This window comes from Esox lucius, chromosome 13, assembly GCF_011004845.1.
Source record: "Esox lucius isolate fEsoLuc1 chromosome 13, fEsoLuc1.pri, whole genome shotgun sequence".
Lineage (NCBI taxonomy): Eukaryota > Metazoa > Chordata > Actinopteri > Esociformes > Esocidae > Esox > Esox lucius.
Window position 1 is genome coordinate 543,733 of NC_047581.1, and position 26,541 is coordinate 570,273.

Genomic DNA, 26,541 nt, shown 5'->3' on the forward strand with positions numbered 1-26,541 from the left:
TCACGAGTGAGGGAAGGATGGAACGGAAGATTGACAGACGGATCGGTGCAGCTTCTGAAGTAATGCAGTCGATGTATCAGTCTGTCGTGGTGAAGAAAGAGCTGAGCCATAAGGCGAAGCTCTCGATTTACCAGTCAATCTACGTTCCTACTCTCACCTATGGTCATGAGCTTTGGGTCATGACCGAAAGGACAAGATCCCGGATACAGGCGGCCGAAATGAGCTTTCTCCGCAGGGTGGCTGGGCGATCCCTTAGAGATAGGGTGAGAAGCTCGGTTACCCGGGAGGAGCTCAGAGTAGAGCCGCTGCTCCTCCACATCGAGAGGGTTCAGCTGAGGTGGCTTGGGCATCTGTTTCGGATGCCTCCGGAACGCCTTCCTGGGAAGGTGTTCCGATCCCATCCCACCGGGAGGAGACCCCGGGGAAGCTGGAGGGACTATGTCTCCCGGCTGGCCTGGGAACGCCTCGGTGTCCCCCCGGAAGAGCTAGAGGAAGTGTCTGGGGAGAGGGAAGTCTGGGCATCCCTGCTTAGACTGCTGCCCCCGCGACCTGGCCCCGGATAAGCGGAAGATGTTGGAATGGAATTTGCAAAGTGGTCAAAATTGTTGATATTTACTAAAAGGTTGCTTGCTTTCTTGCTGAATAATATATTCATTTACTTTTTTCAGATTACAATAGCTGAGAATGTGACTACTTTCTCTAAGTATTTAGGAAAGGTGTAAAAATAGGTGATTTGCAAAAAACTTACTTTTAAATCCATTAGAATGTTCTTGCTTAAACAGTGTACGAGGTATAGCGTTTGCATAAATAATAATAAGAACTTACCTGCTGTTCAAGCCCCAATAATTTAGTCTGTAACACAACATGTGGAGAAATTGAAGGGGTCTGAATATGTTCCAAAAGCACTGTATACACACATACAGTGGGGAGAACAAGTATTTGATACACTGCCGATTTTGCAGGTTTTCCTACTTACAAAGCATGTAAAGGTCTGTAATTTTTATCATAGGTACACTTCAACTGTGAGTGACGGAATCTAAAACAATCACATTGTATGATTTTTTTATAATTAATTTGCATTTTATTGCATGACACACGTAGTAGATACATCAGAAAAGCAGAACTTAATATTTGGTACAGAAACCTTTGTTCACAATTACAGAGATCATACGTTTCTTGCAGTTCTTGACCAGGTTTGCACACACTGCAGCAGGGATTTTGGCCCACTCCTCCATACAGACCTTCTCCAGATCCTTCAGGTTTCGGGGCTGTCGCTCTGCAATACGGACTTTCAGCTCTCTCCAAAGATTTTCTATTGGGTTCAGGTCTGGAGACTGGCTAGGTTTGCCAGTCCAGGCTAAAAAATGGAATGTAAATAACTAAATTGAAAACAATTAAACTAAATAAATCCATGAACACAGGTCAGCTAGTGTAGCCCAGAGTCCAAACTAAACATGGAGAAGCTGCGTTTAGCAGTTATGCTGTACACAACTGGAATAAACTTCCAGAAGATCTTAGACGTGCCCCAAACTTATCCATTTTTAAATCCAGGTTAAAAACACTTCTCTTTCCACACGCCTGTGACTGAGCACTTAAACTTAACTGCACTGTTTTGCCTTACAGCTTTTATTAGCTTCCTATATTTTTATCCCATTTGTATTAGTTTTCTATTTTCCTATAAAACATTTTATTATTATGATGTTTTCATTTGAGTATTTGTTTTCATGCTATTCTATTTGTATATATTTTTATTTTTCTTTATAAAGCACATTGCATTGCTTCTATGTATGAATTGCGCTATATAAATAAAATTGCTTGCTAAAATAAAAGTAATTTAAAACAAAATAATTGTCTGTTACGCATTTTGCCAGGATAATAAAATGATTTGCAGCCCTTGAATTTCTAAGTCCTATGTGACCCTCATTAGAAAAGTATACCCTCCCTTTGTATGTTGTGACATGTGCTGCCACCTGCTGTAGAATAAATGTAACAACAAGTATCAAACTGGCAAGAGACCTTGTGCGGCTGACAACCTTGTGTGGCAGGCCAATGACCTCAGGTTACTGGTTTGAGTCCCCAAGCCAACACTGAACAGTTTATTGAAGTTCCCATGAGCAAGGCACTGAACCCTAATAATTGTGTAATATTAACGTGAACGACAAGTAGTTTCATTTAATATATTTTTACTTGATTTTCTATCCAAGACATTTAAATCTAAGAGACATGAACATAGAAAAAGAGACAGACAATGGATCATGGATATAAATATAAAGTACAAAGAGAAGCAGAATCTTTACAATCAGTAATATTAAATAAATGCTGGCCCCTACCCTCAAGACATAAACTGCATGGACAAAGCTTTCACACTATTGGCACAAGGTGCTTTGCTCGCCATTACTTTAGAAACAGAAGAATATTTGAAATATTCACAATCCATTACATACTTCAGTGTAGCTGTGCCATGCATTAAGCCTTGCAGGGCAGCACACACAGTGGCACATTTCCATTAAAATTTTGTGTCACTTTGCACCCATACCTTGCCATGTTCATATAAAGAAGGCAAATGTGTGTACATACCTCCAGTTTGGAAACTCAAGAAATAGAAAACCCTTATACAGTAAATACTATTAATGTTTAGCTGCCCGTGTCCATATTAACTTTTACTGTTTCATCAAACAAGCAGTCCAGTACAAATCCCCAAAACTCTGATTGGTCCATTAAACAAGAAGCACATTAGCACAGCCAAGTCTAAGATAAAAGAATAGGCCACATTGGTCAGAACCAAGAACAATTATATTAAGTGTACAATTATCATTGAACATACATATTGTCAAATCGAGAGAAAAATCACGAATATTGAAAGTGAAACAAAAACTAAACATCTTTGAAAATTGGCACAAACATGGTTAAAATTGTCATTCTCTAAACATGCAAATGATTACAGTAAACGGTTATCTTCAAGGGAAGTAAAAATGCCAGTTGAACAGTTTTGATTTCAGCAACAAAAGACAAAACGAGGAGATGAAAAGCGTTTTGGAGAAAGAAGAAGGGGCCTAGGATTGGCTGAAAGACTGGCAAGACACACAGACACACACAATCGCTAACATCTAGCGACCTAGAACAACAAAGCACACACAGTCACCAACATCTAGCGACTGACACAAAAAATACAACACTCCAAACACTCACACACATAGGCACACAATTAGTAAGGGATCTGGTTCTGGTAGTACTGAAGCATATCGTAGGTTTTGCTCCTGAAAAACAAGACAAGAAAACATCTGTTTAAGAATGACTAAAGTTGCCTAGTGGTCTAAGATGCCACCAGTGCACACACACTGTAGCAGGAGTAAATTTCTGATTGAAATCCCTCTTTTTCTCCATAAAAAACAAAATGCCCCCCAAAATACGTATACATAAAAACATATATAAGATTTTAGAATATGAAAAAAGATTTTTGAAAATACAGTCAAATGATAACACTTGAGATTTCTAAATTATTGAGTAAAATATTTTGAGTCTGCATGCAGTGAATGATGGGTTTGCTGTTTGAAACATTTCAATTGATTTAATAAGCTCAGACACTGATATTGAATAGATTCTTCAAGTAAGTGATAAGAAGGTTAAAGAAGATGATCTGACTAACCTGCTGCTGAGGAAGCAGCTCTGGATGATTTTAATGATGAATGTAGCAGCCTCTTTTTCACTCACACTTGGGTTGAACCTCTGCCTATGAGGAGAACAAGGATTGTCAGTATCTGTTACACTAACATATACAAACACATACAAACTACACGCAAAAACAAAACATTGGCTCACTTCAGCAGTTTGATAGTCTGTCCTCTGAAGCAGGGCAGGCCAGTGTCCAACATTAGAGTGACCAAGGAAACAACAGCATCCATGTAGGGCCTAAAAGACAACATAATATATATAACCTAGGTCATAAAACAAATGAGTACGTACACACAAAGCAAGAAAGCTATGGAAAATGGTGGTACAGCATGAGCATACCAGCGTCTTGTTTAGAAATGAATAGCTACTTGTGATTGTATTGCAATTATACACTGCTCAAGAATTAAAGGAACATGTAATCATCACAATATAACACCAAGTCAGTTAAACTTCAGGGTTATCAATCTGTCCAATCTGTCCATTGCAAAAGCAATTGTGAATCAATGTCACCTGTTTTGGTGAAAATGAAAGTGACAAGTCCACTGGAGAGGCAACAGCAAGACAACCTCCAAAAAGGGAATGGTTTGCTTGTTGTGGCCACGGACAATTGCTCTCTCCTCATCCCTCCTGACTGATTCTCCTCTAGTTTTGTGTTTTTCTAGTGACCTTGTCACTACACGTAGTATGAGGCGGTACCTGCAGCCTATTCAGGTTGCAAAGGTAGTCCAGCTCCTCTAGGATGGCACATCCATACATGCTGTCACAAGAAGGTTTGCTGTGTCTCACAGTACAGTCTCAAGAGCATGGAGAAGATACCATGAGATGGGCCGTTGCATGAGGACAGCTGGACAACCCAGCAGCAGGAGCAGTATCTGCTCCCTTCTGCAAGGAGGAATAGGGGGAGCACTGCCAGAGCCCTACATAATGACATTGAGCAGGCTACTGGTGTGCATGTTTCTTACTAAACTGTCAGAAACAGACTCTTTAAGTGTGGCATGAGGGCTCGACATCCTCTAGTGGGACGTGCTCACAGCCCAGAACTGCTCAATTGGCACTCATCAGAGAACACCAGAATTGGCATGTTCCGCCATTGATGCCCCCATTCTCTTCACAGACGCTATGGTGAACATTATGCTGCCTGCAACATCATCCAGCATGAACAGTTAGGCGGTGGGTCAGTAATTGTCTGGGGAGGCATATCCTTGGAGGGTCGCACAGACCTGAATGCTGACTGCTGTTAGGTACCGGGATGAAATCCTCAGACCCATCATTAGATCTAATGCTGGTGCAGTGGGCCCTGGGTTCCTCCTGGTGCAGGACAATGCCCGGCCTCATGTGGCAAGAGTGTGTTAGGCAGTTCCTGGATGACGAAGGCATTGATACCAGTGACTGACCCTCACATTCCCCAGACCTGAATCCAATTGAGAACCTCTGGGACCTTATGTATCGATGCATCCGATGCCGCCAAGTAGCGCCACAGATTGTCCAGGAGCTTACTGATGCTCTGATCCAGATCTGCCGTCTCATCAGGAACATGGCCAGACCTTGTCGGTGCATACATGCACGTGAGGGCCATACACACTACTGAGCCACATTATGAGTTGCCGTGATGAAATTCACGCTAGTTGGGACAGCCTGTGATTTCAAATGTTTACTTAGATTTTCCTTGGACCACTTTTGACAGGTACTGACCACTGCAGACCGGGAACACCCCACAAGGGCTGCAGTTTTGGAGATGATCTGACCCTTGCTGCCTAATATATCCCACCCACGGACAGGTGTGTAGAAATATAGGGTGGGTTCAGTCACTTTGCTGATTTATGACCCAAGTGGACGGGGCTTCCGGTTTAATTTGACAGATGGGTGGAACTTCCGGTTTGGTAGGCGGGACTTCCGGTTTGTTGGGTATGGGAATGTTTAATCCCACAGGCAACTGAAGTGCTAAAGAAGATGGGTATGTAATAGATGGTATTACCATCCAGTGTTTTCATGTTTTACAATGCGCATGTAACATGCCATTTGTGGCTTTTCACAAGCACCGAATTTCTTGTGTGAGAGCATTTACTAAATCTTGCTTTTTTGTGTAAGATATAAAGGGGTCGCGACTTATGATTTGGAGAGTTTCTGCCCATTTGTTATTTTAACATGAGATGGGTCTTAAGATCAGATCCACCCAATGTAATGGTCCACAAAATAGAAAATAACCCTTAGTATAAACTGTAGTACATTTTGGTTGATAAACATCCTGCGTTTTAAACCAGAGGGGTATACTATGAAGCGAGGTAACTGGATTACTGAGGTAACTTCAGGAGTAACTTGGTGAGGTTGAGTGTAACTTCCTGATTAACCTGTACTACGAAAGGTGAATGTTTTCCCCGGGGTATGCTGCCATGGCAATTTACACTGCATCTCTAAACTGCTCTGAGCAGGTTATTTTCATGGTTAACTCGAGTTTACCCAACGTAAGCACTGCCTTTCCACCCACAAAAAGACACAAATTTGGATGACCCAACAGATTGTGAGTGGCTCACTCCGCAAGGCAAGAGTGTTTAAAGACCATGTAACTCCTTTAGTTTACCCCCGATGGTGTTTTCTAATATAAATATTAATTCTCATCTGAGGTATCTTTGCCGGCTTCTAGGGCCAGATGTCTCCAATGCCACTCGCTGGAGTAATGCGCTTATGTTGAGCAGTGTGTCGTGCTTTGCAATATTTTGCCAGGGGACATTTCATGTATTCCATAGGTGATGGTGAACATCTGAGCAAGAATACTGTAGGCTATGCCATGCAGTTCACAAGGTGGTAGCTCTCACTAAACTGCTTGTTGCATTTGTTGTGTTCCCTGGCCATTTAAGTGTTCTTAAGATCAAGTATGCTTTTTGTGCAATCGAAAGTAATTAGCAAAAAATTATTGGTCTATATTCTATATGCAATATACTGGGCCTAGGCTATATACAGAATATATTCTTTTTCCATAGGAATCCCAATGGTGATTGGTGCTGTGCCATCTGAGCATTAACAATTACAATATGTATGTTTCATTGGAAGTGAATGTGCTTAGATAATGAGAACAACAGAAACATCTCTGTTTAGATTATCTCTCTGTAGGTTGCGCTCTGATAACCCCAGGAATGTTTACAGTGACCATCTGGCATGGGGGGATAACTTGAAAACATGATCTGGGCTAGGTAGAAACGCCCTTAATGAATAGGCTAGCTGGCAACTAACATTACAGTGAGAAGATAATGGAACATTCACCGAATGACATCTGTGCTGCAATTTTCCAATAAACTTGAGCGAACTTCTCCCTCGATTTGATACAGGTTCTACATTATTTGACCACTATACGTAACCGCCGATTTCTAACCATACGCATATTAGAGTGCCCCTGGGAGAACATGGGGGGTATTGTGAATTGGAATTCATTTCACAGCATTAATGTTCAGGTATTTGATAATTAAATTCATACAGGTAGCCCTGCAACCTAGGTGTTCTATGTAGGAGTAGATCCTAAATTATTAACAGTGCTGGGTACATTTCTGAGATGTAGCTAATGTGTAGGCCATAACTGAACTATCTTAATTGATTTCACGTTTAGATGAACTATTTTACATGTCCTTAAATCTCAATCATACTATAAAATGCTGTAAGCCAAAATAGAGAACATAGGACAAGAACACTGCTCTCACGAATCAACTGTCATCAGTACGCTGCCAACAAGCCTCCCTGGCTTTGTTGGCCGCCACTGTGTTAGATTTAGGCGTTAACCTTTCTCTAAACTCCTCATAACCTTTATATATAAACGTGCATACTTCTAGGAAAGAAGACGGAGCATGAGCCATTGTGCAAAAACTCAGATTGCATTGCTGAACGCGCACAAACTTCAGTAAGTTAACACAGAGCAAACTAACAAACATCTTAATCTGCGTAGTATACCCCTCAGGTTTGTAATCCACCATAACACTACTCAAAACACACATTGTGTGGGCGACGTTGGTATTCTGAAGAAACAAACTAAACCTGGGTTGAGCAGACGTTTTGGCTAGGTTGATTCTATCGTGGTTGGGTTTAAAATATTGTTAAAAATAAAACTGATGACTATGTTACAAGTGTATGTATGAGTAATGATGACTTGTGAAAGCAAAATGGGTATTTTAAGTCAGCATTAACTTTTGAGTAGCATTGTATGGCAAAATGTTACAAGATCACCCAGAAGGTTGAGTTAAAGTTTGCATGAACAATGTTGAATAGCGGGGGTGTTTAAGATGTTATTTCAAGTAAACAAAAGGTTTGTTAACACATCTTCTTAAAACATACAAAGAGCATTAACAGAATATTGTTTTCTACACATTGGTAGAATTGCTTAACAGGCAATGATGCTTACGAACTGTAATATTTGTGAGTTCATAAATACCTGTTTGTGTGTGCGTGTGGATGTGTGACTTCCAGGCATGTTGTGAATTCAGATTTTTGTATGTTGTATTACAGACTCATTGTGTGTTAAACTTTGTTTTGAAAGAGATGAATTGCCATATTAAGATAAACCTTGGCTGAAGTATGAAAGCAGATGAGTTTGTTGTTAATGGATAAAATGAAATAACGTAGAGTGGCGTATTTATACGAATACCGCATCGGAAGTATCAATCGTAAACAACTACCTGAACTAGCTAGTTTAGCTTTATCCGTATCACAATTTTATTTATTGTAACCGGTGTAGTTCTAATGTGATGAACAATGATGTATAACTAATGACAAAGTTAAGAGGCATAAACGTTTGTACGCATAAGTGTTGTCATTATCGGCTAGTGGAACGAAAAACTTCCATGAAAAGCTGCACACTATATGCTCTGATGCAAAAAAAAATGTATACCAACGTTTTGACAGGCAAGCTGTCTTCTTCAGGGTATCATGTCAAACACTGCAGGTCAAATGCTTATTTATGATTTAGTTGCACACATGCAGGTGATATTAATTGCAATTGCCTTATTGGACAATTATTAAGTGACAAAATGGAAAAACAGAGAAACAAATAACATACATTAACAGATTTTGCGTACAATAGGCTGCATTAAAAATAGACCATGTAAAATGCAGTAATAGGGCAGTATTATAAGAATGGTTTAAGGCCCAACTCTACATTGAGACCGAATGGAGCAAGGGTTTTAAGATTAAAGATCCAGGTCGTCTCTCTTTTTAGCAATAGGTTGATTAGCAAGATTACCTCCTCTTCTTGGGAGGGTGAATGTTCAATTCCGATATAACGAAGTGATGAAATAGAATGGTTCTTTAAAAAAAAAAAATGGGTAAAGCAAGTTGTTGCACCGAATTATGCTATGGTGCTCTGAGATTCTTAATTTGAGGGCACGCTTTGTTTTGCCCACATAGAGAAGGACAGGTTAGCAGGTAAATAACTGCCTTGGTTGAGCAGGTAATCATTCCTTTAATTGGGATAATTTTCCCTGTTTGTGGGTGTTTAAAACTGCACTTAAAAATTGCCATTGCATTGGGCACAGGCATTGCACTTGTAATTGCCATAGGGTAAAGGCGTAAGGAGACGTTGAGAGTGGGTCATTTGGGGAGGTAAATCTGAGTTTACCAAGTGATTGCGGATGTTCCTGCCACGCAGAATACGACCAATGGAGGGTCCACAAACACATTGCTGATACTATCGTCAGAGCTAAGAATGTGCCAGTGTTTCGGAACAATTTGCTTTATTTGTTCAGAGCATTTGGAGTAGCGCGTCATTAAAACGCAAGAGTATTTGTTTTTTTGAGGCTCTCCTTAGAAAAATCCAGTCTTGCTTTGGTAGTGATTTTTTCAACAGCCGTATTGATATGAATGTGTTTATACCCCATTGCTTTGAATTTTCGCAGCATAATAGTCAAGTTTCTATTGTAGTCAGATTTATGTTTGCAAATTCCTTTGATGGGACAGAATTGACTGTAGGGCAAACATATTTCAAGGGTAGAGGGTGAAAGCTATCTTTTCTCAGTGAAGTGTTACAGTCAGTAGGTTTGGTGTACAGATCAGTAAATAGTATATTATCATCACAGATAATCAAAAGATTGAGGAAACAAATTTGACTGGTGCCAGGCATTTAATTAATAAAGTTAATATCAAGCACTGTTTGCCTACTTTGATTGTTAGAGCTTCAGACTTTGTACATGGGCCTGGTGATAGTCTCCAGATTGATTTGATTGGTGAATCACTGATCTCCTCGGTACATGTGACCATGAGAGCAGATGAATATAATGAACACACTTTACTTGAAAGTGTTGTGCAGAGTAATGCATAGATTTTGACTGATGAGTTACTAGAGCTAGTGTTACAAATTGTCAACAACCGTGAGGGTGGGGCCCCACGGCGTAAAGCTCAAACTATATTGATATATCAGATTATCAATAAAAAAGAAAACATTTATATATGTGGTTGTGTATGATGGTTCAACACATTTTTTCGTATGTTGAACCCACAGTACACATATCCTGAGGCCCTGGTAAGTGGTCGTGAGCTACATGTGGAAGCTGGTTTACCATTGTGACATTCACAAATATTGTTCAGTTTGAAGAAATTACAGGGTCTAAAATTGTTGTCTTTCATCGAACACGGGGGGGTCACTTTACCAAGTTTAAAAACAGCGAGGACCCCCACCCTAGAACTGTCTTTATGTACTTACACTATAACCATTTCTAAGGTATCATGAATCCGAAGGGTTTTCTGGGTGTGTCATATGTTTGTAAGTGGTGGTATACAGGTTTTAACAACCGTGGTGATCATGGCTGTAAACATAGTTGTAGTGTCTGTCTTCATGAAGAACCCCATAACACAAAGCAGTGCCTGGACTGTAAACGGATATGTTATTCTGACTTTTGTTATAGACAGCATAAAGGCTTGAAGCTCCACAAAGGTGTGGGTGGCAGGTGTGACCAGAGGAAAAACTGTGTCGATTGCGGCTGTCATTACAACGTTAGTATTACCAACTATAATGTACACAAGTGCACAACTAACATATGTCCCAATTGTAACATGGATCTGACTGTTGAAATGAATCATCAGTGTTTCATAAAACCCTATATATCAAAGGACCCCAGTGAGCGCTACATGTTTTATGATTTTGCCGATCTTGTGAACAGTATACACACTGCAAATTTTGTGTGCGCAATAAGCTTTGATAACAAGACATGGTGTTTGGCCTGAGATGGTTGCATTGCTGCTTTTTTCCAAAAATTTAAGCAACCGAAATATACTGACTACACCTTTATAACGCACAACTCTCAAGGTTTTGAAGGTTACATATTGATGCAGTACCTCACTAATAATAGTATTGGCACAATACTTATTGCTAATGGTAGCAAGCTCATGATTTTTACAGACAGCACATTCATTTAGAGATTGATAGTCATTGCTTCCAACCGATGGAGCTGGCAGCCTTGCCACATGCTATGGGTTTTAAGGATTGAAAAAAGGCTACTGTCCTTACAAGTTTAACATCAAGTAGAATGCGAACTATGTTGGTCCCCATCCGGAACCATATTACTACAGTGTGAATACTATGATGACTAAAGAAAAATGAGTTTTTGCAATGGTACAAAACGGTTTCAACAGACCCCTTTGTTATGAAGGATGAAATAAAAGCTTGTGGTCAGCTTGAGAGAGGAGTGTATGCGTTATAGACTCAAGTTCTTGGAATGTGGTGGTGTTGACCCCTTCCGATCAATTATGATTACTTCGGCTTGCATGAAAGTCTTTTGCAACAGTTTCCTCACCAAGGACACAATTACATTGGTACCCTCGGACAACCACAAACATGGTCAGAACACATACATACAACATACAACGGCTCAAATATCAGGCCTCTGGTGAGAATATATTGATAAAGCATGCTCGGAATCGTGGTGAAATTAAAATTGGTGCCTGCTATGTTGACGGATATGCTTAACACGATGGTGTGTGCACCACCTATGAAATTTCTAGGTTGTTTCTGGCATGGCCACCCAAAGTGTCATTGCTCAACATGCACCAACCTGATGACAAATGGGTTGATGCACCAGCAATGGCTATTAAAGCTTCAAGCTTTACAAGAACTACACAGCGTACATGTTAATAAGTACATATGGGAGTGTTAATGGAATCGCCTTAAAAACACATCTGCAGATATCCAAGCATTTCTGAAGACCTTTGACCCTCCAGTGCGCCTTGACCCACGGGATGTACCAACGCAATCATTTGAAGTTTACGGCTCAAGAAGGGGAGACTATTATACTACATTCAATGATCTTTGTCACACACCACAGGAATTGGGTGCCCACTCTAAGCCATGGGTTACCAGATTGTGACAGCATTCGCCAATTTGTTAGTGGTGGGCCAAAGACATACGGTTACAAACCGTTAAAGGTCTGACCTGTCTCAAAGCAAAAGGCATTACACTCAACAGCTACAAATCATGTATTGTAAATTTGGAGATGCTAACAAGACTGGTAGATAACTTTGTATGAGTTGAAGGTGGTGATGATGATCATGTCCTTGCTAATACAGACACAACTACTAGAGATAAAAGAGCGTCTAGTTGAAAAACAGAGTAGTGTCCAAGTTCCTCAGAACAAGCCTGTACTGCTCCCCGATTACAGCACAAGGCCTTACGTGTACTAAATCACATTCTAGGATGGAAAGTGACCGTAGTCGGTTTGACCCACGACTACATCACCCATTCAGCTGTGTCATTAGCAGACGCATTAACTCGGGTAAAACGTATTTTGTGAAAATGCTGCTGGACAATGCTTTTGTTGTTTTCTCCAAAGAAATTCAGAATATAGTCTGGGTTCATTCACGTTGGCTATGATGAAATGTTGAAGTTGAGGGAGATTACTTTTATAGAATGTCATCACACAGCAATGTTGGTAGACCATCTGTTACCGATTCAGAAAAATTACATTTTAATTAATGGCGATTTAATGAAAAGTGCATCAGAGAGTTTGGAGATGAATAGGGTTTTCACACAATATTCACACCACTGTAACCTGAGTGCTATTTACCTTCTCCAAAACATGTTTGTTAAAGGCAAATCTAGTAGAACTATAAACTTGAACAAAAATTCTCATGTTGTTTAAAAACCCCTGTTAAAATCAGCAGATAAGTATTTTAAACAGTCAGATATACCCCGGTCTTTCTCTGTTCTTCATGGAGAGTTTTAAAGATGCTATACATTCACCCTGTAGTTATTTACTTATTGACTTTCACGCTACAACACCAGAAGACTACCATCTGAGAATGTGTTTGTTTTCTCATCCGGTGCGCAGTTGAATACATTATGATGAGGCACGCAATTGTTATTTGGGTTAAAATGAAAATGTTTTTAAAACATTAAATAAAACAATCTAACATCCAACACGTCATTTATTTCACGCACCTATTCGTTTTCAGTTGAAGTAATCCAAGAAGTAATCATATATTTTTTCAAAAGTATCTGTAATCCGATTACAATATTTTTGTTGATAACATAACAGATTACAGTTTTTTTGTAATCTGTTACCAACTCTGCATATGAACACAACAACTGAAGTTACTCATCCTTAGACAACAGACTCGGTTTTTGTCGCACCAAGACTCTACTGCGTTGCATACAGCTTCCGCATTAAATATATCAATTTATTTATCACTATTCCCACTCTGTCTCTGTGTGATGTACGACTCCAACTTGAGTTTGTGCAGAAAGTTCTTAGCTGTCACGTGGACTTTGGTCAGCCTTGCTTGAAAACCACATGCATTCAAAGCCTTGACCAGCACATGTTTCAGTCGCAGTGTTAAAACTGTCCCCACAATGTCATCACAATAGGTTTAATAAAAATTATCAGGCAGGTCGAGACAAATGTCTTCTCAGGCTCGGGTGGTCCACTTCACATCCGATGCATGCTTTGTGGAAAATTGCTGCAACAATGTTTTCCAGGATCATACCCAATTTTGCTTTGATGATCTTTAAAACCTGTGGTGCAAGGCATTTGTCCATTTTGTGATAACATTTGATTGGTATGATAAATTAAGAGGTCCTAGCTGAGTGCCAAGCCAGTCAAGCCAATGGTAGATTCTTGGTGGGTAAGACAGTTGAATCAAGGGGTCAGGGTCCAGGGATGCATAGCCGGATTCAGCGGCATCATCCAATGTGTTACACGACCAGTCCTCAGCCTTGGGTCCTTCAAAATCCAGTTGGTTGTATTCTTGAGACATGTTTCGTAAAGTCTGCCAGCTGCTTGATAGTCACAGGCAGACTGTCTGTTTCTATGCTGTGTTGAGGAATGTGTAATCATAAGGTGGGGCTTCAGGGTTATACGTCAGTCGAGCAGTGAGCAGTCGCAGTCTCACACTAACACACCGACATTGTTAGGAAATAGTTCCAATATAACAGAGTCCTACTGCTTCATTCCTTCGATTACTTAAACAGTACATCTATTGTATTAGGTGTGCCCTGCTTTAGGCCCAAATAAAACACTTTTCGAAAGGTGGTCCATAAACTAGCATTAAAGACCATTTGATCAGTCACACCCGCCTTAAACACTTGGCCTTCGGACAATTCATAAAATGCAACCTCCAGTATCTCAGGGTTAAAAATGTATCCACCGATCCGTTCGTCTTCCAACTTCCACTCCTGTGCTAACATATCCTGGTGTAGTTGATGAATTTGGGGTAAACTCTGTTTATTTGGGGCTGGCATCTTGATCGCGTCTTAGCAGTCCATTTGTATTCTCTTGCCGAGTTGCTGAGCAGCGGTTATGCTGCTAGCTTTCACCGGTGTTTCAACCGCTGTTGTAGCACTTATCAGAATATGAAAGGACCCTCGATGGCACATTGTTAAACATCTTGCCGCTGATATAATGCTTATCAATTGCCTGGGAATGTAACAAGCTGGAACTCTAAGACTCATTGTTAAACATTTAAACATCTCGCTACTGTTATAACACTTATCAGTTGTCTGGGGGGTTTAACAATTTTTGTAAAACATCAAACATGAACCCAACAATGCAATCATAAATTACAAAGTCACCAGACATGCATATGTCATTCTGGAAGTTCCGTCCTAACAAGTCATAAAGGAAGTTCATACGTCACACAGGAGGTCCAACCCAACAAACCATAAGTTCCACCTACCAAACTGGAAGTCCTGCCCACCAGGGTCATTAATCAATAAAGTGACAGAACCCAAAATATATTTCTATTAACGAGATTATCAGTGTTATCACTTCACCAGTCAGTGGTCATAATGTTATGGCTGATTGTTGTAAGTGTCCCATGCCTTCTGGCAAACTCTAGGGGAGTTGTTTTCAACAATGGCTTTCTATTTAACACCCTCACATAAAAGCCACTCAGATTTTGAGGACGGCCTGTTCTAGACAGATTTATAGTTGTGACCATTTCTTAATAATGGCCTTTACTGTCCTTCGGGATATATTCAATACCTTGGAAATGTTTGTATTTCCTAGCCCTGACTGGTGCTTTTGAAAATCTTTTTCCGTATTTGCTTTGAATGTTCCTTTGATGTTTTTTTTTTTAAGAATTCTATCAACCAACCGTGGGACCTCCCAGAGAAGGTGTACTTAACCTGATATAATCCAAAACACCTTGATTGTGCAAAGGTGGACTCCATTCAACTAACTACGTGACTTCAAAAGACAATTGGTTGTTCCAGTTGTCTTTTGAAGTCACGTAAGTCAAATCAATGGGGTGAATACTTCTGCAATTAATTCATTTCTCTTTCATATGTCTAGTCAAGGCTCAATGTTAAAAAATGTTGGGTTTGACATTTTTTTACTGTCCCTCCTTCCACAAGTTGTAATTAATCAGCATTACAACATATAACCAAATACATTTATTACTTACCATGTTTAAACCTTTATGAAATGCATTCTGGATATATAAAACATTACAAAATATTTGTATATTTCTTTCATCACATTTCTAATTACAAAATTAATAAAAAGGTAACAGTCAACAAAACATTTAACTTTTAAACAAAACACTAACTCATTCATCCACTGGGTAACAAGTGTGATAGCAATTACATTGATTAGAAGTAAGTACAGAGACAAAATTATCTTTTAACTGCACAGTCAGCAGTTTATTTCTTGCAAGGAGAGAGGAATCAAAGCTTACAGAATAAACCGTGAGACATATGATGACCATAAACAATTTTTTTTCCTATCTAATCATGGGGACTCAGTATTTTCCCATTTACTCAATACTTTAACCAGTAATTCCTTTATACATTCATAGAATTAAGAATACATAAATTCAAGAAAATTCACGACACAAGGCGAAGGGCTGGACTGTCTTAGTTACTAGCTATGCGGTTTTTAATCGTGCATCTGCATCCCCTTTGAGTATCTGCATTTAAATTCCTTACTAGTACGGTCCAGGGCCCTGAAGACGGATTGTCAGCCACCCGTTTGGCTGTCATGCAAACCAGGTGCTGTTTGCTATTGGTGTGGCTGGTCAGGGACTTTTGCGAAAGATGTTCCGCTATAACTGGGAACTTACAACAGACTACATAGTGCATCTGAGTTCCACTGAAGTTGAAACAGGTAAAATATTTTTTGCACAGAGTTAAATATGTTTGCTTTTGTTTGAGCTCATAGTTATCCTTTGCTGCATTCTTCAATTCAGTATCTCATGCAAGTTTTTAAATGTTTTATTGAAAAACAATTCCAGACAGCCACAGCCAGTCACTGCTCAACTACACACCACACGTCACAACTACTTATCCAAGGCACTGTAGTATGGACTTAATGCACACGCACACACAGACTCACCTGACTGCCAGATATCCCCTCACACACATCTCCATGAACCACTTGAATGGTGTGGCCTCCATCTTTCCACCCATGATCATCACCATCTCATCGGTCAGCTTAATGTCCGGCTCCCAGCCCAGGTTACCGCCCGGAGAACTCTCAAACATGAAGCCAAAGTCTAAGAAAAAATATATGAACATTGTTAACCTCGAGAGATCTGTGATTGTATTTGTTAGTATTGTTGTATTGTAAATTTACTGATGTCATCTTTGATGCTATGGTATTATTTTGGCACACATTCAATTATTTATGCTGCTATTTAGGGTTGGGGCTAATTCTATTTTAATTCCAGTAGTACACAGTCTCCAATTCTCTTCAAGACCAAGGTCCCTTTCACAGCGGGGCCCTGCATATACATGTTTGCAAATACAGTTTAGGTCCAATTATTAAACAAACTGAGTACAGACAAAACAAGACATACAATGATTTAGTTGTCTCACCATGGGTTTTGGGCCTCTTATGTTTTTTATCTATCAGGTTTGAATTAAGTGCCCACTTACAGGATGTAGACATGCATGTGAGAAAAGGGTTGGGGAAAACGATATATCTAGAGTCTAGACAAATATCAACAACTGTACAAATACATCAAATCTGTTCAAATGTAGGGTTAAAAGTTAAAACTATACAAAAACGATGTCAAAAAATAAGTATCTGCATTTGGCTATTTTGGGATTACCTCATTGTGATTACTTTATCTAACATCCAGACAAATCTTTTAACCAGCATTGCTGTCCTGAAGCTTACCATCAAGATGTTTTTAGAAATTAAGTTGTTTTGCTGATCGCTCATTAACTGAATGAAAAGGTACTTCCATTGTTGACTATAGGGGTAGTTGGAGTCAATGAAATCTAGAAGGGACAGACATTGATTGATGTTTTTTTTATATATAAGTCAGTCATGCCAAAGAAAAGGAACCAGGCAAGCCTAGTTCTGCCAGCCACGATTAGAAGGGATGTTGTTACACAGGCTGGATTTGATTCGTGGTTTACTCAGTGACAGACTGTGTCCTTAACTACTACGCTATTTAAACAGCGGGTGTGGGTGCACATGATGTGTGTAGAGATGTGGAGTCTGTTTGCATCTTGCATTTGTGGAATTATATGATTGGAAGTTCTATATAATGAAAACAAAAAATTCTCTCTTTGTAGGTCACACTCTGGCAACCTCAGGAATGTGGAATGTTTACTTTGACCATTAGGAATGTAGGTTCTTGTGGAGATTTGATCTGTAACAGGTAGACACCCCTTCAATTTATATAACCACTAGCAACCACCTTTACAGTGAGAACATTTTGGAACATTAATTTAAAAGAACAACTCTGCTGCATTATTTCAATAAATAATGAATGTATTTTATCCTTTGATTTGTATGGGTTCTCTATCATTTCATCACTATCGTAACTGCTAAATTGTAACACATTGTCATACCAATTAGACAAAACACCACGGTTCTCAAAACAAGAAACCAGGCAAGCCTAGTTCAGCCGGCCCGCAACAAAATGTGTTAATCGTGGCTGCCCTGTCGAGAATCAAACCTGGGTCTCCCACGTGAAAAGCATTGTCATTAACCACTACACCATCAAATGGCACGCATGGACTTTAGTAGAGCCTCTTCGCATTATATTATTTTCACTCATTAACATCATGCCCAGTTTGAATATTTTGTTAGAGAACATTAACTAGCGTTAAACTGAGTAACGTTTCTTATCAAGTTTACCATCCATAAACTTTATGGCTTTTGCCACTGGCCGTTTTAGCAGCTTATTAGCCATTCGTTAATGAAATTGATACAATAACTACGGTATCAAAATAGATATAGATATCGTCAAGTGAAAAGACGAGAGAATCATGTAGCCAGCTATCATGTAGTTTGTCTATCCTGAACAAATCCTGAGACATAATTAGAAAATCCACCAGAAATGGTTGCAATATAGTAAACAGTTTAATTTTAGGCTTCCCATAACATATCTACTCAAGGTTGTAGCCAGCAAGGTTTTTGTCTATCCTGAACAAATCCTCTTTTGCCACCTGCCGTTTTTAGCTAATTAGCCATTTGTGAATGACATAGATACAGTATCTATCAATATAGGTGACGATAACTAGTGATGGCCAATCGAGGCTTCATTAGCGTTATTTTAGCTACAGGATATTATGCTGGCAACACTCAGATATTCTTTATCACATCATTGAAATGTATAAGGCAATATAGTTAACAATCTAGTCTGTGAAAAGAACAGACAAGAATAACATTAGAACGGACATTAAACATAAAATGTACAGACAGGATTGTTAACTATATTAACTTATATAGTTCAATGATGGCTTTTATTTTGAAAAGGAAAATCTTAGTAAGCACTGCTAGCATAATATCCAGCTGCTAGAAGAAGGGTAATGAAGCCTCGAATGGCCATCACTAACAATAACTTTTTTGTCAAGTGAAAAGACGAGAGAATCGTGAAGCCAGCAAAGTGTTTGTTTATCCTGAACAAATCCTAATATCCACCAGAACCATTTTATTTTAGGCTTCTTATTACGTAGCTACATAAAGTTGTAGCCAGCGAAGTTTTTTTTGTCCTGAACCTCAGGCATAATGCATTTTGACTTACAGGACGTGAACGCGGGACCTGTTGTTCCGGAGCCCGCCTCTCTAACCACTCACTATTTAACAAGGGGTAGTCAGTCACTCAGTCACCCAGTCAGTCACTCACTCAGTAAGAGACATTCGCTTTTCTTAGCCGGCTCCGCTTACACGGTCTGGCAACTAGTTCCCTATATTACTTAACATCCAAACCAACAAAAGGTATGACAGGAACGCAACAGTACATTCAACACGTTAAATTAAAAAGAGATTACTGTAAATGGTTAACTAATAGCTATACAGAACCTATAATGAAAACAATGACTCCATTCACTCCATCGCTGGTTCATTTCATTAAAAAACAATGGGAGTTGAATAGCTAACCACTAAGCTATGTGTACTACGCTATGTAAATCGAGAGCAATATGTTTGTTGTCTGTGTAGTTTGTCCATCGCAATATAATCATAAATAGTTATGCTCAATTACATTTGTTGTCGGTGCAATTCATCCATCATAATATAACCATAAACAGTTTTACTTTAGGCTTACTATGATGTATCTATAGAAGCTTGTAGCTTCTATAAATGAAAACCTACAATGAAAACAATGAGTTAGTCAGTCAGGCACTCACTAAGTAAGAGACATTTGCTCTTCTTCGCCGGCTCTGCTTATGCGGTCCGGCAAAAAAGATATGTTGTCGTTGTACAATTTACTATTAAATATAGGGATTAATGACTTGCACATCATTGCATTCTGTTTTTATTAGCATTTTAAGCTGTTTTTTGGAAACAGGGTTGTAGATGAAATGGAGGATACAAGGTGGTAAAAATGATGCTACTTTTAAGCTACTGGTAGACCAAGCTCATTTTATGAAATGTAAAAATGTTGGTGTGGCAAAGCTTTATAAAAAAATAGTCCACTGGGGCTAGGTAAGCAAAAAATAAGAAACGCTTGTTATACAAGTGGACTGCTTCGTAGTCCTACTCCCCAAACATAGTGAGGGAATTGCAGAAGACTCTTTAAAATTTACCAACAAGACTTTATTGCTAGAAATTCCACACATTTTGAGACAAACGAAAGTTATCGAATACAATTTAAAAATAAACATGTAGTGTGCTTCGAATGGCACATGAGATTTGAGAGCATGATTCCGGAATAGCACGGCCAACAGGGAATACTGACCTGAGATTAAATGGCTAAAAAGACCCCCACATTTTTATTGTAGTAAAGGGCAAAGAGCCGAAACTTCTGGTGAAGTGGCGTGCATGTCGGCCTCATGGAGGCACTGTCACAAGCCTCCAAAGTCGCACTTTTTGTGAGCTCACCATGCCCACCCATTGTAACCTAGAGTCTTGAAAATTGGTACATAGATGTAGCTCTTGTTATGGAAATTTTGAACTAAGGTACATTTGAGAAATGTCTGTCTTTCTATTGGCTGATATGTAAATCTTTACTTTGATTGTGACACACGTCTGTATAATATCAGAGGATTATTAGGTATTTGGGCCATGTCCTCCTGCCTAGACAAAGAAGGGTGTCAGTCCTTTCTGTTCTTTAGGAACGTAGGAAAGAGGGATCTGGTATATGTCTTAGGGGGCATTCTTGATTGGTCACAGTAGGTTGTAGGGTAAATCATCTGCTGATCTAGAGGTTGTCTAGATGCTTTAAGTTTCCCTTAAGGGTTGAGAAAGTTAACCACATGAGGGAAGACACCATGTCCCTTGTGTCAAGCCCAGGACATGTGATAGAACAAAGGGCATGTGTTTGATTGACATGAGACCGATGGGCGACGACTTACCACACCCCTTTTTCTATGTAATAAATACGGATTGTTCATGTATGGAGTTAGAGACTCCTCGGATGATTATGTCTGTAAGTGTTTGACGCGTCTCTCATTTGCATAATAGTTAATAAAACTGTTAGAAAGTGCCAAGATAACTTTTTGTCTCTGTGTTCCTTACTCAGAGTGTCGATACATTGTCAATTGCCATCACACTCCTCATGATTAAAACTGTTGCCATTAAGACCCATACAGTCTGACCTATATCTACTTGACAGGTAAGCAGGTTAGGACTGTAACCAGCTAATGGTTTGTTTTAACCAGCAAGGTAGTAGACAAATGTAGCATGTACAAAAGTTGTCCAGGGTCTAATGACTTTCAAGTGGGGAGAATTACGCTATATGGGCTTAGAAAATACACTGACATGCGGATATAGGGGTATTCCAATTTCGATTGTAGTTAGAAAATGTTTAGGTTCGTTTTCGAAACTGCAAAATTGAAGAGGAGTTTGCGAATATAAAGGTGTGTCTATAATTTGTGTTGTGTAGGCTAACTTTCAATAATACTTTACATAGGTTAAAGAATATCATAAGGTGGAGGCTAACCTTCAATAATACTTTACATAGGTTAAAGAATATTATAAGGTGGAGCACACTGAGAAATGGTTAGAGATTATGTAAGCTAATGTAGAGAACATTATCTAATACAAAAAACATCCTGTTTTGATGTTTTTGATTTGCTTGTGCTCATTTGCTTTGGAGACTGATTGTGTAATACATCCAACCACACTAGATGTGTTCACACAGCACCTCAGCCTAGGTATATTCTGAAGGGGGAAAGCACCACCCTTAGCGTAGGGCTAGCTGGCCATGCTCTGGAGCAAGGTTGGCACTTACTTTTCAGTGCTAGCCTCAGACAAATTGTTACAAAATAACCAGTGTGAAATTGGGTCAAGAAGAGAACCATAGAACATTTATTGTCCAATCAAAAAACATGCCCTTTCCCTTAGTTTACATACGCATGTGACATGCATTGCCAAGAGCTCCGTCTGTTTTGGTCCTTTGAAAGTTTTGTTGTTTCATTATACCTGCTAAATCTTAGCGAGGTAGCTATTGTAGCTTGCTTTGGATGTAAATCCAGCAAATATGTCGAAAGAATGAAGGTTGACTAATATCTTTCACTTTCTTTGCATAGTTTTAGCAAAGTTGTTCAAGCAAATACTGACAGGGTGGGCATCTTGATCAGTCGATGTCATGAAGTCGTTTATTGAATTGTGGTAGCATAACATTGATCATGTGTCAGTGATATAGGCTACTGTAAGATTATTTGCATGCCAGGGAGAACAGAACTTTTGCAGCTTATCACAGAATGTAAAATGGTATTTGTTCGTATTTGTCTGTTAGCCCAGGGCTTAGGCACATGAGTGTGAATCTTTAGCCTAGGGTTGAGCCTTAGCCCAGGGTTAACAAATTATTGTGCTTCAACACTGTTGCTGCTTGCTCCTTGGGGTTTCAGGCTGGGTGTTTTGTTGAAGCACTTTGTGACAACTGCTTTATGAATACATTTGACTGGTTCATTTTGATCAACAAATGCATAGGGCTCCATAGGAAATGAATGGAAGTCAATGGAGAATGAATAGAGGTCAGTCAATGGGGAATGAATGGGAGTCAATGGGGAATTTATTGGGGTCTATGGGGAACGGATGAAAGTCAAAGGGGAATTAATGAGGTCAATGGGGAATGCATGGAAGTCAATGGAGAATGAATGGAAATAAATAGGGAATGAAGGGGAATCAATAGGGAATGAAGGGGAGACTATGGGGAATGAATGGATGTCAATGGGGAACAAATGGAGGTCAATAAAGAATGAATTTAGGTCAATGGAAAATTAGAGGAAGTCAAGGGTGATTCAATGGGAGTTTTCGCGAACAGGGGCATAAGTCGCATGTCACTACTTTTCAGGAGAGACCTTTTTCAGAAGAAAAACATGTTCTGGGACATTTTGTGTTTTTTGCAGAAATGCCTTCTTGGAGATGTGAACGTTCATGTGACTTAATAACAAACAAGTATGCAAAGTGTAACTATGAATAAAATTGAAAACTCAAACCCTTGATTAACCAGCAGAAAATACAGGACGTTTGCTAGACATGACTGGCTGAGACAAGTTGTGAGATTGTACTTTCTGGAGTACAATGATGCCATGACTCAGAAGATGAATCAGACGACGACGAGGAAACCCCAGACTTTGATAATGTTCAAAGCATGACATTTTGGCAATTCATTGCAGTGCCAATGGTGGAAATAAAACCCTGTCTCGTCTTCTATAAAACAACTGTCCGTGGATTACATTTACAAGAAAACGACAACCTTGGCAGTTATCATAGCGACAATGAAAGAGTCATAGATTCTTGGAGAATTGAACGCCTTGAGTGTGAACGGTAACGAAAAGATGCATTGTAAACAAGGTCAACAGACTAAATGCAAACAACAAAGGACTTTGTATTCAATCAGAGGATATTCAGTCTGCCGTGAAACATTCCTACATGTATACGGGTAAGTCGAGCAAACTATTTACAGATAATTCCTTATCCAAATGTTGTCAAAGTTATTTGTATTGCTAGTTATCTAGCTATAGCTACAAATGTTAATGTTAGCTAGCTAGGTAACAACAACTTACCAGCTAGCTAACATTTCCTGGTTTCTAGCTTGTTTGTTGGGTAGCTAGCATTTCTTCACAAAACTGAGCAAGTCACTTAGTTTGATAATAAGCTACCTGACTTGACCGGTCATTCATCCAGGTGTGAGTGATTATGCTTAATCAATAACCTTATCAATAACTCTGCACTAATATTGCTGCTAAAATTCAACACTACTGTTGTTTGCTCCTTGGGGTTTAAGGCCGGGTGTCTCTGTAAAGCACTTTGTGACAACTGCTGTTGAAAAAAGCGCTTTATAAATAAATGTTGATTGATTGATTGCTACTATTTTATGAGTCTTGCTGCTAAACTACTTTACCTTTCACTGTACTGTTTATACCTGATGTATCATGACCATGTAAAAAAAACTTTAATTGTATTCTTTTATTTGGTTTGATATAGTATGTGTTTCTTAGTTTAGCACAAGGCCAGACTCTCCCCATTTTAATACTTAAATAGCTGGGTGGGGTTAAGGCCTTATGGGGTGTGAACTACACTGAATGGGCGTAAACAAAGACGAGCTCCCTGGCAAGTGTGAAACTTTCAAGCCTCTTTTCTCAGGACTGAATAGAGTAGATTATCAACTTTTAAAGCAGAATATCTTTCCAATAACTTTATCAAACAGTATTGTATTACATACCAATTCAAAGCTCTGAATCTGGACCTCGTATTTCGTGAGAGGACCCTGTTCAGGAATTCTGTCATAATTAGGAATTAATGGGAGTCAATGGTTATTCAATGGGAGTCAATGGGGAATGAACGGGAGTCAGTGGAGAAGAAATGGGAGTTAATTAGGAATTTATGACAATAAATTAAGAATAAATGGTCCCATGGTGGTTCTGGAAGCAAAGGACCTCGCCATTTCCACTTGAGGATACATTTTATTACAATTTACTTAGGAAGGAACAGTGATGCCGACATCGGGGACAATGGTGAACGTTGTCCCGGGCCCACGCCTTGAGGGCTGCATTTGGTTGGCGTAAATATAATTATTAATTTGTCAGTCAATGTTAGTATTCCCTTTTTTATACAGCATTATGATTAAACCTTTTTCTGTAAAAAAGGTTAGTTCTACCAACAGCCAATCAAAGATACCCTAACACCAACAGCCAATCAGGGTGATACCCTAAACACCAGCGGCAACATAATTTTGTTAAAGCTGCAGTAGATAGGATTTATTCAGTAAAAAAAAAAAATCTTAAGTGGAATGTCACTGGACACGTCAGCGGAATGTCAATTTAGCATTTTTGGAGCACGCCGCTACTTCCCAGCCAATCCTGTTCCAGCCAATCGCCTTCTGTGAGGTAGGCTTTCGTCCTTGGCTTATTTTGTGAATGCGCATTTTACACGGATGACATTATATAGAGCATGAGTATGCCGTAAGGAGTGAAGTTTACTTACTTTACGAAACTATAATGGCAGCTAGAGACCAGGACGACAAACAGTCAGTTCCTCGTCTACTACAGCATACACTACAAAAACAGCAAAGCGAAAGAAGACTTAGACCAACTCTGTAGCTAGCTACCATGAACCCCTATCTAATGTTAGCAAGGCTAAGAAGAACTGTGCTTTTTGGAACAGGTAATTTTATTTTTCATATTTTTATTTGGAACGTCGAGTGGAACCGCTTTTGGACGGGTGAGTTATTGCAAAATACTGTAAAAAATAGCAATCCTAGATAGTGCAGCTTTAAAAAGAATTTAACCAATACATTTTTCTAACTACTGGACTGTAACTATCTGGCTAAAACATTGCCACCATGTAACCATAACTAGGAGCACAGAAATGGAAGGAAAAATCGAAAAGACAATGTCTAAATATGTGTAGCTGGTAAGTAATGGCTGATTGGGACTGAGTAGGTTATGAATTGAAAAGATGTGACAATTAATTACCCGTGTTGAAAACAAAAGGATTTGAATGTGGCCTAGTTAGGAATTAGAACATTAAACAAAAAAACATTGATGACCAGTTTTTTGGACAGTAATATAACTACTATTAATAATTTTCTGGCCTGTGGTTTGGATCCTAAACGTTAAATTCTGTCCCAAGCCCTGTCATTCCTGTCGGTGTCTCTGGGAAGGACAATTGGTAGATTATCAGGAAAATGTGGGTTACAGACAGAGGCAGACACAAACACACACAGACCAATGTGAATGAGGTGTCCTTGGCTGTCCAGCATGATGTTGCCATTGTGCCTGTCTTTGAGCTGGAGCAGGAAGAGCAAAAGACTGTAGGCAGCCATACTGCGGATAAAGTTATATCGTGCCTGGAGAGGAAAGAAAAATATATTAATATAAATACCTACAATCTTAATAACATAGAGGTGCAGTGTAGACTATACAGCAACACATTCTATGCTCTCAAATTTGGTATTTGGCCACATTCCAATTCTCAACCCTTCTGAACCCTTCTTTCACCAAATTTTGGATTAAAAAGGAACCGATTGGTATAAGGAATGCAGTGGAAATTCCAGCCATCATTGCAAAAATAAAATTAGGTTTAATGTATTTGGAGTGCACAGTACTGGATAAGGGTAGATAATCACAACAAAGCATTTACTTTCTGGAAGGCCAGAGTGGACTCATCCCCGTACTGGTTCCGGAAGTAGTCGTACATTCCAAAGTCTGTCTGTCTGCCCAGCTGGTCACGGGACTTGCAGTCTGGAATACACTCGATCACGCCACACTGAAAAAGGAAACAGCCACCAAGAATGGAGTAGATAGAACAAGATGGAGAAAGAAAGAGAAGAGGTGAGAGATCTTTAACATCCTACAGTGCAGCAATATATTTTGCTACAAACCAAAAGACGACACATTTAACATTTGATTTATGACATAGGACAGACACTTTAGGTGGATGTGGATTAGGATTTTTCTAAGGATCCCCATTAGCTGCCACTAAAAGCAGTATTTACTTTTCCTGGGATCTACAAAAACATAAAACAAGACATAATACAAACAAATACAGTGCACAGAGA

At 39.3% G+C, this 26,541-nt stretch overlaps 1 protein-coding gene across 3 annotated transcripts in view; it reads right to left on the reverse strand.

Moving 5' to 3' along the window:
• Nucleotides 1-1,834: 1,834 nt before the first annotated feature.
• pi4kab (phosphatidylinositol 4-kinase, catalytic, alpha b) overlaps nucleotides 1,835-26,541 on the reverse strand; it is a 127,627-nt gene continuing 102,920 nt past the window's right edge. For 2 of the 3 annotated variants that reach the window (XM_020044505.3, XM_020044504.3), the window contains 6 exons: nucleotides 26,124-26,249; nucleotides 25,710-25,830; nucleotides 16,470-16,629; nucleotides 3,820-3,909; nucleotides 3,647-3,730; nucleotides 1,836-3,257 (listed from right to left, as the gene is read on the reverse strand). In XM_020044505.3, coding sequence (XP_019900064.1) covers nucleotides 3,206-3,257; nucleotides 3,647-3,730; nucleotides 3,820-3,909; nucleotides 16,470-16,629; nucleotides 25,710-25,830; nucleotides 26,124-26,249 — 633 coding nt within the window. In that variant the 3' untranslated portion in view covers nucleotides 1,836-3,205. Of the gene's footprint in view, nucleotides 3,258-3,646; nucleotides 3,731-3,819; nucleotides 3,910-16,469; nucleotides 16,630-25,709; nucleotides 25,831-26,123; nucleotides 26,250-26,541 lie in introns of all 3 variants that reach the window. The other variant, XM_010865368.4, reaches the window with a different exon arrangement.